This window comes from Anolis carolinensis, unplaced genomic scaffold (assembly GCF_035594765.1).
Source record: "Anolis carolinensis isolate JA03-04 unplaced genomic scaffold, rAnoCar3.1.pri scaffold_7, whole genome shotgun sequence".
In the NCBI taxonomy this organism is placed as follows: Eukaryota; Metazoa; Chordata; class Lepidosauria; order Squamata; family Dactyloidae; genus Anolis; species Anolis carolinensis.
The window spans coordinates 10,815,061-10,834,942 of record NW_026943818.1 but is presented as its reverse complement, the minus strand read 5'-3'; the positions used below and the strand labels follow the sequence as shown (position 1 = coordinate 10,834,942).

The 19,882-nt window shown below is 44.4% G+C and overlaps 1 protein-coding gene across 1 annotated transcript in view; it reads right to left on the bottom strand.

Annotated features, from left to right (window-relative positions):
* Window positions 1-3,067: 3,067 nt before the first annotated feature.
* Window positions 3,068-19,882, bottom strand: part of LOC100552233 (discoidin domain-containing receptor 2) — a 31,004-nt gene continuing 14,189 nt past the window's right edge. Inside the window, exons 8-17 of the mRNA XM_062959528.1 lie at window positions 17,456-17,702; window positions 17,207-17,308; window positions 15,843-16,003; window positions 14,376-14,571; window positions 13,953-14,197; window positions 13,154-13,275; window positions 12,858-13,055; window positions 9,397-9,631; window positions 7,395-7,544; window positions 3,068-5,083 (exon numbers count right to left, since the gene is read on the bottom strand). Coding sequence (XP_062815598.1) covers window positions 4,943-5,083; window positions 7,395-7,544; window positions 9,397-9,631; window positions 12,858-13,055; window positions 13,154-13,275; window positions 13,953-14,197; window positions 14,376-14,571; window positions 15,843-16,003; window positions 17,207-17,308; window positions 17,456-17,702 — 1,797 coding nt within the window. The 3' untranslated portion in view covers window positions 3,068-4,942. The remainder of the gene's footprint in view (window positions 5,084-7,394; window positions 7,545-9,396; window positions 9,632-12,857; window positions 13,056-13,153; window positions 13,276-13,952; window positions 14,198-14,375; window positions 14,572-15,842; window positions 16,004-17,206; window positions 17,309-17,455; window positions 17,703-19,882) is intronic.

The following is a 19,882-nucleotide window of genomic DNA, read 5'->3' as shown; positions in this document are numbered from 1 at the left end:
TGTTATATTATATATATATATATATATATATATATATATATATATATATATATATAAAAACATACACACACACATATATAATAATATACTTTACATTCCGCTCTATCTCCCGGCTGTGCTTGACTCGGCCATGGGGAGGTGTTGTTGTTCCATTTCCCACGCTCCGGAAAATTTTTCGAATTTTTCTGGGATGTTTTCTGGGGCGCCTTTTACCTCCCCAACAAAGCGGTACCTATTTATCTGCTCTCGTTGCTGTTTTCAAACTGCTAGATAAGCAGAAGCTAGGGCTGACGGCGGGAGCTCACCCTGACCCATGGCTCAAACTGCCAACCTTCCAGTCGACAAGATTTTCAGTACCTGGCGGTTTAACCCGCTGTGCTAGCCGTGGCCCCATATATATATTGAATATATATTTGTGTTTCTTTCAACCATATATATATATATCTCTCATCCTATCCAATTTGATTTATCGTCGATCCATTCCTTTGAGCTTCACGCAAATCTACCGTTGGCCAAAATGCCAGGAATTGTTCAGGTAGTGTGTATGTATATGTGCCTGTATGTCTGTATAAAATATAGATGGATGTATTTAAGAACATGAAAAGAGGAAGAAAGGTGATTTCAATCTACCTTTGGTCGGTAGATTGATATGGAAATCACTTTTCTTCCTCTCTTTTTCTTCTCTTTCCTTTAGTATTTTATCCTTGAACTTCTTGAAATCATCTTCTAGCGCCTCGTCTTCATTTCCAGTCTTTGTTATTTTATATTTTACTAGTTGCGCCGGCCACGAGTTGCTGTGGCGAAGTATGGTGGTATGGGAAATCAAGTATCGAGGAATTGGTGGTATTCCTAATGCTGCACCATTAGGAAATATTGTTTCCTAAAGCTTGTTAATATACAGTATTTCTGTTTGTTTGTTTTGTCTGTTGGAGGCAAGTATGAATGCTGTAATTAGCCAGAATGATTAGCATGTAATGGCCTTGCAACTTTAAAGCCTGGCTGATTCCTGCCCGGGTGAATCCTTTGTTGGGATGTGTTAGCTGGCCCTGTTTGTTTCTTGTATGCAATTCACCTGTTTAGAGAGTGTTGTCCCCCCCTCCCCCCGGGTGCATTCACAAATGTCCGATTGTCCCTCACCGATTAGTTTTTGGATGCTTGAGATGGGAAAAGTTTTAAATCTATCTATCTATATATAAAAGAGTGATGGCATCACGGCGACCCACAAAACAACAAAACTACAGGCCTCCCAACCTCAAAATTTGACAAAACAACCCATCATCCACGCCTCTAGGTTGATACAACAAAAAGAAAAGAAAAATAAAGTCCTCATTAGAGAGAGAGGAATAATTGCTTTTATCCAATTGCTGCCAGTTAGAAGGCTAAGCTCCTCCAACTTGGTCTCCTAGCAACCCAATAAAAAATAATAATAAACACTAAAAATTAATACAATAAAATACTATAATAACAGAAAATAACTAAAAATAATACAAGAAAATAATAAAATATAATAAATAAAAATATAACTTACAATAAAATTAATAAAAAATTGCAAATAACGTCAAATAAAAATTACACAACAATTTTCAACCAATACCACCACCACTTTGCCACAGCAACGCGTGGCCGGGCACAGCTAGTATATATATAAATCTGTTCTGTCCATTTCTACTTTAATAAAAACAGCAAAACTACAAAACCCAGAAACACGAAACTTGGCAACAAAACACATGGTACTCCCCACTGTGTTTATCTGACAAAACCAAAACACAATTCGAAGTCCATGTCCCTCAAAATCCAAAAATCCAAAAACAGCTATGTGCGTATGCACTGTTCTGTCCATTTCTACCTTAGTAAAAACAGCGAAACTACAAAACCCAGAACCACGAAACTTGGCAACAAAACACATGGTCCTCCCCACTGTGTTTAGATGTCAAAACCAAAACACAATTCGAAGTCCATGTCCCTCAAAATCCAAAAACAGCTATGTGCGCATGCGCGTGACTGGCTCCTGCCCCCGCCCTTGGAAGACATACGGGTATTTCAGCAGCACGCGAGCAGCCCAACTGCCATGGCAGACGGCTTACCTCACACTGGGGTTCGGTTCCTCAGCTGCGTTGTCTTCCCCAGAGTGAGGCAAGCTGTCTACCGTGGTGGTTGGGCTGCTCACGCACTGCTGAAATGCCCGTATGTCTTCCAAGGGTGGGGGCAGCGGCCAGTCACGCACATGCGCACGTAGCTGTTTTTGGATTTTGAGGGACATGGACTTCGAATTGTGTTTTGGTTTTGACATCTAAACACAGTGGGGAGGACCATGTGTTTTGTTGCCAAGTTTCATGGTTCTGGGTTTTGTAGTTTCGCTGTTTTTACTAAGGTAAAAAATGGACAGAACAGATTTATATATATACTAGCTGTGCCCGGCCACGCGTTGCTGTGGCGAAGTCTGGTGGTATGGGAAATAAAGTATTGAGGAATTGGTGGTAGTTAAGGTAAAGGGTAAAGGTTTTCCCCTGACATTAAGTCCAGTTGTGTCCAACTGCACACTGAAGTGGATTATATGGCAGTGTGGAGTCAAGATAATCCAGTTCAAAGCAGATAATATAAGATGATAAATGGGCTATATAGCTGTGTGGAAGGGCCTTGAGTCTACACTGCCATAAAATCCAGTTCAAATCTGATAATCTGTATTTTATAGGCAGCGTGGAAGAGGCCTAAGTGAGGCCTAACCCTGCCTGTCCCCTGGGCTGAGTGGGTTGCTAGGAGGCCAAGTGAGCGGAGCTTAGCCTTTTAACTGGCAGCAATTGAATAAAAACAATTATACCTCTCCCTCTAATTAGGACTTTATTTTTCTTTTCTTTTTGTTGTATGAACGTAGAGGCATGGATGAGGGGTTGTGCTGCCAAGTTTAGTGTTTCTGGGATGTGTAGTTTTGTTGTTTTGTCCTAGGCGGAAATTTCCTTACCCTTTTATATATATAGATATAGATTTTAAACTTGGTATTTAAAATAATGATTATATCAAGAAGGGAATGGATTGGGTTGAGGGGCGTCGCGGAAAGGGAGCGGCGACACAGGAAACCAAGACAATTTATTGGTCATTGGTCGGTGTAAAAAAACAAAACAGACAACAAGGCTCGATCCCCATCCGCCGCACGATTGTGGTTAAATCCATATATTATAGAATGTACACATCTGGACGCCATTCTAAATACAGTATGTACACAGCTGGAGGAAGTGACACCAAACCGAACCAGATGGGGAAAAAAGGAAAAGGAAAGAGCGCAACTTTATTTGGAGTGGAATCGTATGTGCTCTGGGACAAAATGGCCAAAGTATCCACAGTTTCGAACTTCAAGTAACATGGAAAGAAAACAGGAGTGGCGACAAGGCTCAAGGGGTGCGTCTACACCGTCGACTTAATGCAGTTTGGCACTGCTTTCTAAGACGAAAACATCCCTAAAGGGGAGTAAAAGCAGGTCGTCTTTATGCAGCTTGAGCATCCTTTACCCAAAATATTCCGAAATGGTCCGCATCGGTGGCCGAGACGGCGGCACCACCTGCTTTTCCGTAGTTCAACATACTTCATTTCATGCACAAAATGATTAAAAATATTGTATACAAAAGATCTATTGTATAAAATGAACACCGGGTTTCGACTTGGGTCCCCATCTCCAAGGCGTCTCCTTATGTATATGCAAATATATTCAAATCCGGGGTAAAATAATAATCCAAAATCCAAAATACTTCCGGTGCCAAGTGTTTCGGAGACAGAGTACTCAACTGGTACAAAGATAGGAGATGGAAGATCGGATCAAAACATAATGATATTGCCGACAAGATCTGAACCTGAGTTCTATCTCTTCTTTGGCTTCCTCGGAAAGCGAGATCCGGGCGCAGAATAATTTGCACGACAGTCCATTTTGGCTATAAATTTCACAAACATCAGTGTTAACTATCCCCATTTTCAGACTAGCAGAGAGTCTTCCTATAAGCCGGTAACATTCCTTATATAGTGTGTGAATCGAAACATAAAATCCAGTGTGGAAGAATCCGCACACATTCATACCTTGAGCATCCGGAGCTTTGCCTGAATCCAACGTTCGACATTCCTCGCAAGGTCTTTTTTTCTGGGATGAAATGGGAAAGACACCACCTTATCTACACTGTCGGATTAATGCCGTTTGACACCGCTTTGCATGTTTATGAAGTCGTGGGAGTTGTCGTTGGATGAAGTTCTTCACCTTCTTGGCTCGCCAAATGACAAAATCCCAGGATTATATAACATTAAGACACGGTAGTTAATGTGGTTCCGAACTGCATTAATTCAATAGCGTGGATCAGGCATGGGCCAACTTGGGCCCTCCAGATGTTTGGACTTCAATTCCCACAATTCCTAACAGCCGGAATATGGCCCATGCCTGATTTAGATACATCCACACATATACAAACACCTGGGATTCTAAGATGCACCACATCAAAGAAATAAGAGAAATATAGAATTTCAAATGGGTTGAAACACCTGGCCCTGATGGTTAACTTATCCGACAATGGATTATCATTTGTGGGAGTTGAAGTCCAAAACTCCTGGAGAGCTGAAGTTTGCCCATGCCTGGTGTAGATGCACCCCAAGTTAGAACATACTTCTAGAAACAGACAGCAAAGGAGCACAAAACTCTCAGTATTTCCAGGAAGGAAGGAATCCATGAGATGGGAGGTCTTTGGAGTGTAGAAAGATCGGATCAAAAAGGTGGCATCTCAAGTCCGACGGCAAACGTTCGTTGTCTCTATCGACGCCGTGGTTTGGCACAAGACGAGGGCACTTCCATGACACGCTGCAAAGGCATTCCCCAGAATCAATGGCAGGTCCTTTTGTATGTGTGGTCTTCGCCTGGCTTTTCCCCAAGCTCCAAACTCACGGCCGCCCTCGTGCTGCTCCTTTTTGCGGCTCAAATGCTCCCGTCCATTTGCTCGACCAGGAATAAGTGAATGGCTTCGAAGGCCGGGCGATCCTTGATGTCTCGGCTCCAGCACTTCATCATCAAGGAGAAGACCAGGTTCGGACACAGCGGCGGTTGAGACAAATAAGCCTATCGGAAACAAAGGCGGAGTAAATTTGACGGGTTAAGCCTGGGCCACCGATTTCCACATTATTATTTCTCTCTATATAAAAGGCTTTTGGCATCACGGCGACTCACAAAACAACAAAACTCAACACCCCCCAAACTCTAAAATTGGCAACACAATCCATCATCCCTGCCTCCAGTAAGATACAACACAATCACACAAAAAACACAATCACAACACCAAAAAAAGGCCAAAACCCACAACAGGCAATGTACGCATGCGCGTGGAACTCAAAGTATTTTTCGGGACAGCATGGCTGCCCAGGCTCAGCTCGCTCCCTTTCTCAGGTCCCCCCTCCTTCTCTGTGAACCCTTACCAGATGCCTCCTGGCCTTTTCCCGGCAGGCCCCGGTCCCTTCCTTCCGCCCATTCAGGCTGCACCCGGTCTCCTCCGGGACCTCGGGGCCCACACCTTCCTGCACCCATGGGCCTCCCTATCGTCCCTCCACCGCCGGACCTCCTGGACCCGCCCCCTCCACGGCTTTCCAACTCCCAGGGCCATACTGGTGTCCATGGGCTTTCCAGCCTTCCCTTCCAGGGCCAGAAAAGGAAAATTCTACTATTCTTATTCTTATTGCCATGCTTTCTATATTTTGTAATATATATATAAAATACAAAATAATAAATACAGCCAGACATTGGAGCTGCAAGGATATTCATTGCAATTCAACCAGACCAATAAAAGATTAACCTTCGTAAAAGTCGACCAAGCTTTGAAACAGTGATACTACTCTGAAGCTGACCAACCAAAGATTTCCCCTAGGTAGCAAGCACCCAGGCTTTGAACCACCGAGGCTATTCATTACAATTCTACCACCCCAAAAAAACATTCCCCTAAAAGGCAACTACCTAACCTTCCAAGCAGCAAGCCTATTCCTTTCTATTCCAGCTCACCAAACAAGGATTCACATAAGAAAATGGCCAGGCTTTCAGGCTACAAAGCTATTCACTGTTATTCCACCTACCTAACAAAGAATTCCCATACGCCACAGCAACGCGTGGCCGGGCACAGCTAGTTATTTTATATGAGAATGATGACAAGCATATGGATAGCACTCTCTCAAGGCTGTTTAACCACAGTAGGATCATAAAATATAAATATGATTTCATCAAGAGCTGACCTACTGAAATCAATGGTGTTGCTAACCCATCCTATTGATGTCAACAGTCTATGGCATTGGAGATTAACTCTGTATTTAACCCATAAAGGAGCCAAGTAAAGCTCACCAAAGTCCTGGTATTAGCAGAAAGCTGAGATGATGATGATGATGATAGTGATGATAATAATAATAATTTTAATAATAATATTTTATCTCTTAATAATAATAATAATAATAGCAATAGTAATGCTTAAACGCATCCTATTCATGTCAACTGTCTATGGCATTGGAGATTAACACTGTATTTCACCCATAAATTGACCAAGTAAAGATCTCCAAAGTCTTGAGATGAGGTGAGATGATGATGATAATAATTTTAATAATAATATTTTATATCTTCTTCTTCTTCTTCTTATTATTATTAATAGTAATAGCAATATTATATATTCAATGATAATATAATAGCGTATATATATATATATATATATATATATATATATATACACACACACACACACACACACACACACACACAAGCAGAGTGGCGCAGCAGAAGCATGCTGGGCCCATAACCACTGTGGATAAACACACATGCAGCAGAAGACTCACGTAGAAGCACTGGTACCAGTAACGAGGCTGGAGACTTCAGCTATCTATAAAAAGGTTTACTTACAAACGGAAATCTCTCACAAGACGATATACATACAGACAGAGTGCAGAGAGCAGATAACCAGAGAGAGAATACAGGAAGCAGAAGGCTATATATCAACACCTCTGCTGTATGATGCAATACTCATTTAACTCTTTACACACTTGCATAGTGGACAGCAGACAGTGCATGATGCAATCCCCAGCTCACATTGCATCACTATAACTCAATTACATTTAAGCAAACCTATGTACAATCATTCCCACTTCAACAACACATACATACATACACACACATACATACACACACAATAATATAGTAATAATATAATTATATTATATTATTTGTTACTGCTCCTTGTGGCATACCTACTGATAGTAGTCAGTTTCCACCAAGTGTTGAATATACTTTTTTTGGGGTCTTCTATAATTCACACCATGTCATCAGCATATACCTTAACTTTAAATTCTTCTTTCTTTATTTTCACCCCTTTAAAACAACTGTCGAGATTATGTATCTTCCATACCTGCCGTCCTTGGTCTCGGAAGAACTCCCCTGTATTCTCGATGACCTGCTCATCCGAGAGCCAACTGTAGGGTTGCTCCTTGCACAGGGTGAACATCTCCCACAGCGTGACCCCGAAAGCCCACGCATCGCTCGCTGTGGTGAACTTGCCCTGTGACGAGAAAGCCAACGTGACCCAAGAGAGAAGACTGCATCTAGTTTAGGTCCTTCTCTGTGGGGTCCTCCACATTCTCCAACCTTGGGCATCTACACTGTAGGGTTAATGCAGTTTGATGCCACTTGGGCTGCCATGGCTCAATGCTATGGAACGGTGGGAGATGACGTTTGGTGAGTCTCTCAAAAAGGCTTTGTAAAACATGTAAAACATACACCTTCAACCAAGTAACATCTACAAGAAGCTACAATAGATGCTGGGACATAACACGGAGGCCACATCTGCACTGGCCATTGAATGCAGTTCGAACTGTATTATATGGTCAATGTATAAACTGTATTATATGGTCAATGCATGGACAAACTTCAGCCCTTCAGGTGTTTGGTCTTCAGCTCCCACAATTCCCAACAGTCGGTAGGAATTGTGGGAGCTGAAGTCCAAAACACCTGGAGAGCCAAAATTTGCCCATACATGGTGTAGACTCATATCTTGACAATCAGTTAAAGATAGACTATGAAAATCTCTAAATAATCACCATGACACCCCTTTTATACAGTCTGACCAACATATCTGCAGGGGATACATTTCCGGACGTCATGTGGATACATGAAACTGTGGATAAAAGAGTCCCCTATTGAAATAACAACAATAACAATAATATTAAATGAAGAACATTTGATCCAAGAATACAGCAGAATCACACTGGAGGACCTAGAAAATGGCTAGATGTGGATGGGAGACTTCCCATCATGACCAGGTACATTGTCAACAAGACACCAGACTCCATTTGATCTTGGAAACTAAGCAGGGTTAAACTTGGTTGAGACTTGGATGGTGGATCACCAATGAATACAAGGTCCTGTAGGTTCTCTTTCACTGGCCAAACCACTTCTGAGTCTTCCTTGCTCAAGAAAACCTTATGAAGTTCATAGGGTCATCACTAGAAGGCACCGGAACCATCTGATTTTGGAAACTAAGCAGGGTCAGACCTGGGTAAGACTTGGACAGTGGACCACCAATGAATACAAGGTCCTGTAGGTTCTCTTTCACTGGCCAAACCACCTCTGAGTCTTCCTTGCTCAAGAAAACCCCATGAAGGTCATGGGGTCATCACTAGAAGGCACCAGAAGCATCTCATCTTGGAAACTAAGCAGGGTCAGACCTGGTTAAGACTTGGACAGTGGACCACCAATGAATACAAGGTCCTGTAGGTTCTCTTTCACTGGCCAAACCACCTCTGAGTCTTCCTTGCTCAAGAGAACCCTATGAAGGTCATGGGATCATCACTAGAAGGCAACAGAACCATCTGATCTTGGAAACTAAGCAGGGTCAGACCTGGTTAAGACTTGGACAGTGGACCACCAATGAATACAAGGTCCTGTAGGTTCTCTTTCACTGGCCAAACCACCTCTGAGTCTTCCTTGCTCAAGAGAACCCTATGAAGGTCATGGGATCATCACTAGAAGGCAACAGAACCATCTGATCTTGGAAACTAAGCAGGGTCAGACCTGGTTAAGACTTGGACAGTGGACCACCAATGAATACAAGGTCCTGTAGGTTCTCTTTCACTGGCCAAACCACCTCTGAGTCTTCCTTGCTCAAGAAAACCCTATGAAGGTCATGGGATCATCACTAGAAGGCACCAGAAGCATCTGATGTTGGAAACTAAGCAGGGTCAGTCCTGGTTAAGACTTGGACAGTGGACCATCAATGAATACAAGGTTTCGTAGACTATTTCAGAGGAAGGAACTAGCCAAAGAAACACTGAGTGTTCATGACCTAAGAAAATGATATGACACAGGATAGTGTGTATTCCTCCCAATGAGGAGCGCCATGTATGCCATCTTACCAGGAGGATGCTCTCCCAGGCCATCCAACGAATCGGCAACACAGCCCTGCCTTGGATCCTATAGTAATCCCCGCTGTACAGGTTCCGGCTCATGCCGAAATCGGCAATCTTGATGGTGTAGTTGTTTCCAACCAGGCAGTTGCGGGTGGCCAGGTCGCGGTGGACGAAGTTGAGGGACGCCAAGTACTTCATGCCGGACGCAATCTGAGTCGCCATGAGCAGGAGGTGGAGGCAGCTGGAGGACAGAAACAACCAAGACAAAGGTGGGACCTCCTCGGTTCTATCAAATTTATCAGAAGACCAGGCAGGACTGAAGCAATGGCTGGACCTTCTCCTAGTAGCCTAATTTCATTCTTCCTATTTTCCTATGCTTGCGTAAGTCTACATACCCTCAAGGCACCAGATCCCATCCCATCTTGGAAACGTAGTACTTGGATGGGAGACCACCAACAAATACCAGATGTTGTAAGCTATGTTTCAGAGGAAGCAGCTGGAAAAACCACTCTGAGTATTTCTCAACTAAGAAAAACCTTATGACATTCATGAGGCTGCCATAAGTCAACAGGATACTTGAAGGCACCAGACGTCATCTGATCTTGGAAATGAAGTAGGGTCAACTCTGGTTAGTACTTGGATGGGATGCCACCAATGAGTACCGAGTGCTGTAGGGTAGATTTCAAGGCATCTCAACCCATGGATATTCCCAGTGTAAGAAAATCCTATGGGATTGCCATAAGTATGTAGTTGACCTAAAGGCCCCAGATTCCATCACATCTTGGAATCTAAGGAGAGTCAGCTCTGGATAGGAGTTAGAAGGTGTTATGGGCTCTATGTCGGAAGAAGGACCTGGCAAAACCATCTCTGAGTCTTCCTGGCCTAGTAAAACCCTATGAAATTGATGGGCTCGCCATAGACATCTCGAAGCCATGAGGAGGAGGTGGAGGCAGCTGGAGGACAGAAACAACCAAGACAAAGGTGGGACCTCCTCGGTTCTACCAAATTGTGTTGGATTTTCAGGACTGGCACAACGGCTGGACCTTCTCCTAGTAGCCTGATTTCATCCACCAGAAGTTCTCTTCCTAATTTCCTACATGATATACCTGCTTGCGTGAGTCTAAATACCCTCAAGGCACCAGATCCTACCAACAAATACCAGATGTTGTAAGCTATATTTCAGAGGAAGCAGCTGGAAAAACCACCCCGAGTATTTCTCATCTGAGAAAAACCTTATGAGGCTGCCATAAGTCAACAGGATACTTGAAGGCACCAGATGTCATCTGATCTTGGAAATGAAGTAGGGTCAACTCTGGTTAGTACTTGGATGGGATGTCACCAATGAATACCAAGTGCTGTAGGTAGATTTCAAGGCATCTCAACCCATGGATATTCCAGCGTAAGAAAATCCTATGGGATTGCCATAAGTATGTATGTGTGTGTAAAGAAATCCTTGCAAAGTTGCTTGCAAAAGATCTCTGCAAAAAGGGAGCTGAGCTTTTGCAGAGGCAAGCCATGCCTCAAACAATGTATCGGTTTGCTGGCAGATGGCTGGGTTTAGTCAGTTGGGAATCTGGACTTGCAGGGAGAGTACAGAAAAGACAGACTCTCTAGCTATGGTCAAGTAGCAGTTTAAATATGCTATGCTGGGTATATTGAATGCTGATTGATTAGTTATTGATCCTATGCAACTACAAGGACATTGTACAATAGCTGAACTGTTTATTTGACTTCAACTCAACAAGTAAAGTTTCTTTGTTCTTTCAATTCCTCTGCCTGGTCTGAGTCTTTTGCACATGGTGTTAACTGGACGCTGCTGGTTCCGCTATACACACTTGCTAACACTAAAGGCACCAGATTCTATCCATCTTGGAATCTAAGGAGAGTCAGCCCTGGATAGGAGATAGTGTTGGACTATGGATGTATGTGTATGAAATGTAAATCAAGTGTTTTCTGCTGTTTTGCAAGAGTGTGTGTTTCAGTAATGAAACACTTAACAGCAGGCTAGTTTTGACTGACAATATCTGAAAAATGTGCACCACGATAAAGGTTCAAACCATAGAACACAATATGTATATTAGAACATCATGTACATAATAATGTTAACAATAAACAAATAATAATACAACTGATAACCAAATTCTGTCAGCTGTAGTGGCATATAGTCAAAGATTTATAGACTGCAATCATCCAGATTTAAATGCTACACAGAGGAGTTTTCAGTATAAAACATATATCGGACATATATCAACAATTAAAGTTTGTTAGCGACACAGTATGTGTACATCCAGTCTCTCCAAATGCATGTAATATGCTGTAAAACTCAATATATCAGTGTGCAAATCAATTGGCTCAAACTTGGCTTGGAGTCAAAACAAATCAAAGTCTCTGTAGTCTTGACGCAATTCTATAGGACTCCTCAGGATGTAAATGCAGTCAATAGGCTGTAGCTTCAGTTTGTTGACAATACAGATATTCAAAACATTGCCGCTTACCAGATGAAGGGTTAACTGAAACTGGAGTAAACCTGGGAACCAGTAGTAAACGGCTTATGTAAACAGCTTGTAAACAGCTTACTTCGGCTCACAGCCAGCTACTCTAAAAATAACATCTGGATGACTGCAGTCCATAAATCTTTGTAAGATATGACTGTGTGCCACTACAGCTGACAGAATTTGGTTATCAGTTGTATTATTATTTGTTTATTGTTAACATTATTATGTATATGATGCTCTAATATACATATTGTGTTTTATGGTTTGAACCTTTATCGTGGTGCACATTTTTCAAATATTGTTTAGAATAGACAGCTGTGTTTAGTTATTATAGTTTTGACTGACAGCCTGTTGTGATTGTTATGACCTATCAGGCATGCTTTCCGGCCTTGGAGGTCGGCAACTTCCTTCGGACTGAGGAATGTGTCTTCTTATCTCTGTGTGTGTTGAGCTGGTGCTTGCCGAGCGAAGAGGCTAAAGAGAAATGCTAGCTCAGAGCGATGGCTTTTGCTATGTTTTCTAAATATGTATTATAGATATTGAAATAAATGTTTGGACTTCAGACTACAGATATGTTTGAGTCTGACATTTGAACAGAGGAATTGGTGTGACAGACGATTGCAACCAATTCATCAGGGTGCTGGAGAAGATGATTGATGGAGCTTGAAGAAACCCACACAGCACGCACCCTGACCTCCACGCCGATAGACAGAAGGTGTTATGGGCTCTATGTCAGAAGAAGTACCTGGAAAAACCACCTTTGAGTCTTCCTGGCCCAGCAAAACCCTATGAAATTTATGTGCCCACCATAGACAGCTTGAAGACACGTATACACAAATATCAACTTCTCTCTAAGCCATGAGCAGGAGCAGGAGGCAGGACTGGACCTTCTCCTAGTAGCCTGATTTCACCCACCAGAAGTTCTCTTCCTATTTAAATAAGTCTTCTGTGACTTATTTGGCCTTGCCTTACCTCACACAGGGAATGTTGTTGGAGAGGGTGAAGGTACTTCTACTCTGCCGTTGCAACAAGAACTGGTGGAGATCCCCATTTTCCATGTATTCGGTGATCATGCACAGCGGATCGTCCCTCACGCAGACTCCCAGAAGCCGGATGATGTTTGGATCCTTCAGGCGAGACATGATCTTGATCTCCTTCAGGAAGTCATTCCTAGGAAGGGTGGAGAAAGGTCAGTGGAGATGGCCTCTCACGAAACGAGACGTTGCCTCTTTCATGGCAGATAATGAGTTGTAGGAGTTGAAGATCACCTGGCTGTTTTGGTAACGTTGGCTCTCAGCATTTTGACGGCAACTAGGACTGGTCGGCTGGATGCGTCTGAAGAAGAGCGGCCAAGAAATTCCAGGAGACCATCAGCTTCACACAAGTGGACCTACAAGGAGAAGATCCGGCCCAAAGTATTCATGACATATTTGGCCTACCCTGTTTCCCTGAAAATAAGACATCCCCAGAAAATAAGACCTAGTAGAGGTTTTTCCGAATTGCTAAATATAAGGCCTCCCCCGAAAGTAAGACCTAGTAAAAATTTTGTTTGGAAGCATGCAGGATCGGTAGATGTACATACCATAGATTATTATACATGGAAATAAAGGTAGTAACACAAGAAATCATAATCATATAATAATAACTTTATCCCAGAAGGGACTCAGAGCAGCTTACGCAGGGACAAGCCCAACAATAACATAAAGTTACATACAAACAGAAATTTAAAACAGTAATTTAAAAACAGCATAGCAATAAAATATAATATAGAAATTCTTGAAAGGATTCAGTTTGGTTATGCTGGTTTGTGATGACAACTACTGTACAGTAGATAATAATTTTTCATTTTTTAAAAATTCAACCATAAATGTGAATTCTTCTTTGTGGAAAAACAAGACAGCCCCTGAAAATAAGACCTAGTGCATCTTTGGGAGCAAAAATTAATATAAGACACTGTCTTATTTTCGGGGAAACAGGTTAGTAGGTAGGATTTCTGATAGTGAAGATTAAGACAGAGTGTGACAGATGGGCATAAAGGGGTAATATCTAGGAAATGGGTAGACCTACCTCCCCAAATTGCCCTTCTCCTAGTTTCTCCTTGAGTCGCAGCTGCTGCCTGGGGAATTCGGCTACTGAGATATCCTTCTTGGTCAATGAATCGACCGTAATGGCGGGCACCGCGTATGTATTATTGCCGGTCACTCCTTGTAGGCTGACGATATCCGTCTCGGCATAATGTGGAACGTTATTCTGGAATCCTTGGTGAGGGGTGCATTTGGTGAGGTCCGGCTCAGCATAATCCCCGCTACAAGCTGGACAAAACGACAAGCAAGAACATGGGTCAACTTATCCATGGGTCAATGGAAATACCATCTCCTTGAATTGAGTAGCGAAATGCAAGAACTTAGTCCATCCCAGGAGAACCTGGTTTGGTGCTTTGCCTTCTCCTTGATTTATCCACTTATCCATAATTTTGGTCCCCAAACTAACCTGAGTCTTCGGCACTTTGGGATAATTCAGGCAGTTTCTGGAGGAGGGTGATGGGCTGGTGATACTCCAGATCCAACGGGAAGACCCTTTCATAGGTAGGGTTGGTTTGATGGATCTGCGTCTGACCACCAACCATCCTGGAGCTGTAGAAGGAGAGCCGGACGGTGGCGTCCTCTTCCAGGATCCGTCGGGGAGCCTTGAAGAAACGAGATGAGAACATTGTTCAGGGCCTTCAAAACAGCACTCACACCTATCCCAGAAAGGAGATGTTGGGTGCATCTATATTGTTGGATTAATGCAGTTTGATACCATGGCTCAACGTTAGATGCACCCCAAATGGGGGAAACCTGACAATCTGGACCAGGGGTCCTCAAACTTTTTAAGTGGGGGGGGGGGCGATTCCCAGTCCCTCAGGCTGTTGGGGGGCCGGACTAGGATGAAATAGTCCAAAATTAGGATTGTTGTTGTTGTGTGCCTTCAAGACGTTTCAGACTTAGGACAACCCTAAGTCTAAAGTTTAGGACAGAGGCCAGGTCAATAACCCTGGGGGGCCGCATCCAGCCCATGCACCTTAGTTTGGGGACCCCTGATCTAGATGATCTCATAAGACCATAGGTAAGCAAAGAGACCTCCAAAGACCATCTAGATGGTCTCATAGGACCATAGGTAAAGAAAGTGACCTCCAAAAGCCATCTAGATGGTCTCATAGGACCATAGATAAGGAATGTGACCTCCAAAAGCCATCTAGATGGTCTCATAGGACCATAGATAAGGAAAGTGACCTCCAAAAGCCATCTAGATGGTCTCATAGGACCATAGATAAGGAAAGTGACCTCCAAAAGCCATCTAGATGGTCTCATAGGACCATAGATAAGGAAAGTGACCTCCAAAAGCCATCTAGATGGTCTCATAGGACCATAGATAAGGAAAGTGACCTCCAAAAGCCATCTAGATAGTCTCATAGGACCATAGATAAGGAAAGTGACCTCCAAAAGCCATCTAGATGGTCTCATAAGACCATAGATAAGGAAAGGGATCCTCAAAAACCATCTTGATGGTTTCATAAGACCATAGGTAAGGAAAGGGGCCCCCAAAGGCCATCAAGACGATCTCATAAAACCATAGATAAGGAAAGGGACCCTCAAAGGCCATCTAGACGGTCTCATATGACCATAGGTAACAAAAGTGACCTTCAAAAGCCATCTAGATGGTCTCATATGGCCGTAGCTAGGCAAAGAGACCTCCAAAGACCATCTAGACGATCTCATAAGGCTATAAGTAAGCAAAGAGACCTCCAAAGACCAGGTAGACTTAGGTCAACCCTAAGTCTAAAGTTAAGGACAGGGGCCAGGTAAAAGACCTTGGAGGGCCACATCTGGCCCCCGGGCCTTAGTTTGGGGACCTCTGATCTGGACAAAGGTTCAATGATAGTGGGATATAGGAAGAGGGAAGCAGGACGCACGATACCGTCTCCAGCCGTTTCTGGGCATATTGCCTCCACAAGATGGCCACAATGATGACGAGGAGGACCAGGATGATGGCCACAAGGCAACCGACGAGGCTGGAGGTGTTGGAAGCTTCTAAATTGGGCTCAGTCCAGGGACTGGTGCCGTATCTCGTAGTGGTTTCTGCAAAGATAGGTAGGTGATCAGTCCGTGATGGGGTTTACGGTAACGGGCTCTGTTGTGGGCCTTCTAGGCCAGTGATTCCCAAAGTGTGTGCTACCGCCCCCTGGTGGGCGTTGCAGTGATCCAGGGGGGTGGTGATGGCACCTATTAGGACACGGGGTGGGGCCAGGGGAGGGGCGGGGCCTCTTCCCAAGTGCCGGAGACAGGGCTGAGCACCTGAGGTGCCTGTTAGGACACACAGGGGGCGGAGCTAGCGGAGAGGGTGTGGCTTCTTCCCAAGAGCCTGAGATAGGGCTGAGCCTCTATACCTCTGCTGAGGCTCTTGTTGGGACACAGAGGGTGGAGCTAGGGAAGGGGGCGGGGCTTCTTCCCAAGAGCGCAAGACAGGGCTGAGCCTCTATACCTCTCCTGAGAGGCCTGTTAGAACTAAAGGGCAGGGCTAGGGGTGGGGGCGGGGCCTCTTCCCAAGAGTGCAAGACAGGGCTGAGCCTCTATACCTCTCCTGAGAGGCCTTTTAGGACTAAAGGGCGGGGCTAGGGTGGGGGCGGGGCTTCTTCCCAAGAGCGCAAGACAGGGCTGAGCTTCTATACCTCTCCTGAGAGGCCTGTTAGAAGTAAAGGGCGGGGCTAGGGTGGGGGCTGGGCTTCTTCCCAAGAGCGCAAGACAGGGCTGAGCCTCTATACCTCTCCTGAGAGGCCTGTTAGGACTAAAGGGCGGGGCTAGGGCGGGGCCTCTTCCCAAGAGCCTCTGTATACCTCTCCTGAGGCACTTGTTAGAACACGGGGGCGGGGTATAGAGGTTCAGCCCTGTCAGACACTTGGGAAGAGGCCCCACCCCCTCCTCTAGCCCCGCCCCCCGTGTCCTGGCAGGATAGGGATAGAAGCTCAGCCCTGCTTCAGAGCTCGTAACTCCGCCCATCCCAGTCCTGGCTGCCCATTTGTGGCCCCGCCCACCTCCCCTCGCAGCTCTGCATCTTGGACTAGGGAGAGGCTCAGCCCCGCCCTCTTGAGCAGGAGCCACGCCCACCCCTCTTAGCCACGCCCCCTTTCCAGGGTGCGCTGAGTCATATTTTTTCTGGAAAGGGAGTGGCAGGCCAAATAAGTTTGGGAACCACTGGTCTAGGTGCTCAACAGCACTGATACTTGGACTTTCATCCCGAGGTCCAATCGTTTTGAGCTTGGACTTGTGTCCATACATTCTTACCCCAGGTCCCATCTGTAACATTCATTTCTTCAGATGGAAGGATTGCCGAGGTCGTGCTTGACGCCAGAGTGACCACAATGGGGTCGAGGACGTCCACATACACTGTAGAAAAGATGAGACCAAAAAAGAGTCTGGGTCAGGATCGGACCGGGGATCGGGACCATAAATATCCCTACTTTCCACTCAAATCTCAATTCTGTTGGCCCAAGACTGCCGCGAAAGTGGGACAACAGTCAGTGAGACCTTTACCCGATTGGAAGGAGACCTCGCTGATCATCATCCATGTGTCGGCAAAGTAGAACTGGCACAGGATGGCTTTGCCGACCCGATGGCCGAGGGGGACGGTCACGAACCGTGCACTGGGGTTCTTGTCGTCCAGAACGGTATCCGCTCCCACGGACTCGGTCTCCCACTCCGCAAAGAGCTGTGGCTTGAAGAAGCACTCCACCCGCTCAAAGATCTTCACGCCTTTGGAGAACATGTTATTGCAATGGACCTGGAGGTTGGAGAAGAGGGATTGCATCAGGATGGAATATTTAGTGGTGGAAAGATTTGTACACAATGGTTTTGGGCATCAGACCAACCAGTAGTGGAACGCGTGCATCTCCAATGGTTACTGAGTATCAGAATGACCATCAAGTCCTATCTTCATGAAGGTGAAGTTCTCTCCCAGTATCAGAATGACCATCAAGTCCTATCTTCATGAAGGTGAAGTTCTCTCCCAGTATCAGAATGACCATCAAGTCCTATCTTCATAAAGATAAAGTTCTCTCCCAGTTCAAACAGTGATGGAAAGCATGCATCTCCAATGGTTACTGAGTATCAGCATGACCATCAAGTCCTATCTTCATTAAGGTGAAATTCTCTCCCAGTTGAAACAGTGATGGAAAGCATGCATCTCCAATGGTTACTGAGTATCAGCATGACCATCAAGTCCTATCTTCATGAAGGTGAAGTTCTCTCCCAGTTAAACCAGTGATGGAAAGCATGCATCTCCAATGGTTACTGAGTATCAGAATGACCATCAAGTCCTATCTTCATGAAGGTGAAGTTCTCTCCCAGTTAAACCAGTGATGGAAAGCATGCATGTCCAATGGTTACTGAGTATCAGAATGACCATCAAGTCCTATCTTCATGAAGGTGAAGTTCTCTCCCAGTTAAAACAGTGATGGAAAGCATGCATGTCCAATGGTTACTGAGTATCAGAATGACCATCAAGTCCTATCTTCATGAAGGTGAAGTTCTCTGCCAGTCAAACCAGTGATGGAAAACATCCATGTCCAATGGTTGCTGAGCATCAGAATGACTATCAATGAAGCCCTACCTTCATGAAGGTAAGCTTCCTCTGATGGTCAAAGCAGTGGCTGAAAACATGCAAGCCCACCGGTTGTTGAGCATCAGAATGACCATCAAGAAAGTCCTACTTTCATGAAGGTGAAGTTCTTCTGATGGTCAAACCGATGGCGGAAAACATGCATCTCCAATGGTTACTGAGCATCAGAATGACCATCAAGTCCTATCTTCATGGAGATGAAGTTCTCTGCCAGTTAAACCAAGTATGGAAAGCATACATGCCCCAAAGTTGCTGAGCATCAATGGCCATCAAGAAAGTTCTACCTTCATGGAAGGTAAAGTTCCTCTGACAGTCAAAGCAGTGGATGAAAACATGCATGCCCAATGGTTGCTGAGCATCAGAATGACCATCAAGAAAGTCCTACTTTCATGAAGGTGAAGTTCTTCTGATGGTCAAACCGATCTCCAATGGTTACTGAGCATCAGAATGACCATCAAGTCCTATCTTCATGGAGATGACGTTTTCTGCCAGTTAAACCAAGTATGGAAGGCATACATGCCTCAAAGATGCTGAGCATCAATGGCCATCAAGAAAGTTCTACCTTCATGGAAGGTAAAGTTCCTCTGACAGTCAAAGCAGTGGATGAAAACATGCATGCCCAATGGTTGCTGAGCATCAGAATGACCATCAAGAAAGTCCTACTTTCATGAAGGTGAAGTTCTTCTGATGGTCAAACCGATCTCCAATGGTTACTGAGCATCAGAATGACCATCAAGTCCTATCTTCATGGAGATGACGTTTTCTGCCAGTTAAACCAAGTATGGAAGGCATACATGCCTCAAAGATGCTGAGCATCAATGGCCATCAAGAAAGTTCTACCTTCATGGAAGGTAAAGTTCCTCTGACAGTCAAAGCAGTGGATGAAAACATGCATGCCCAATGGTTGCTGAGCATCAGAATGACCATCAAGAAAGTCCTACTTTCATGAAGGTGAAGTTCTTCTGATGGTCAAACCGATCTCCAATGGTTACTGAGCATCAGAATGACCATCAAGTCCTATCTTCATGGAGATGACGTTTTCTGCCAGTTAAACCAAGTATGGAAGGCATACATGCCTCAAAGATGCTGAGCATCAATGGCCATCAAGAAAGTTCTACCTTCATGAAGGTAAAGTTCCTCTGATAGTCAAAGTAGTGGATGAAAACATGCATGCCCAATGGTTGTTGAGCATCAGAATGACCATCAAGAAAGTCCTACTTTCATGAAGGTGAAGTTCTTCTGATGGTCAGATCGATGGTGGAAAGCATGCATCTCCAATGGTTACGGAGCATCAGAATGACCATCAAGTCCTATCTTCATGAAGGTGAAGTTCTCTGCCAGTT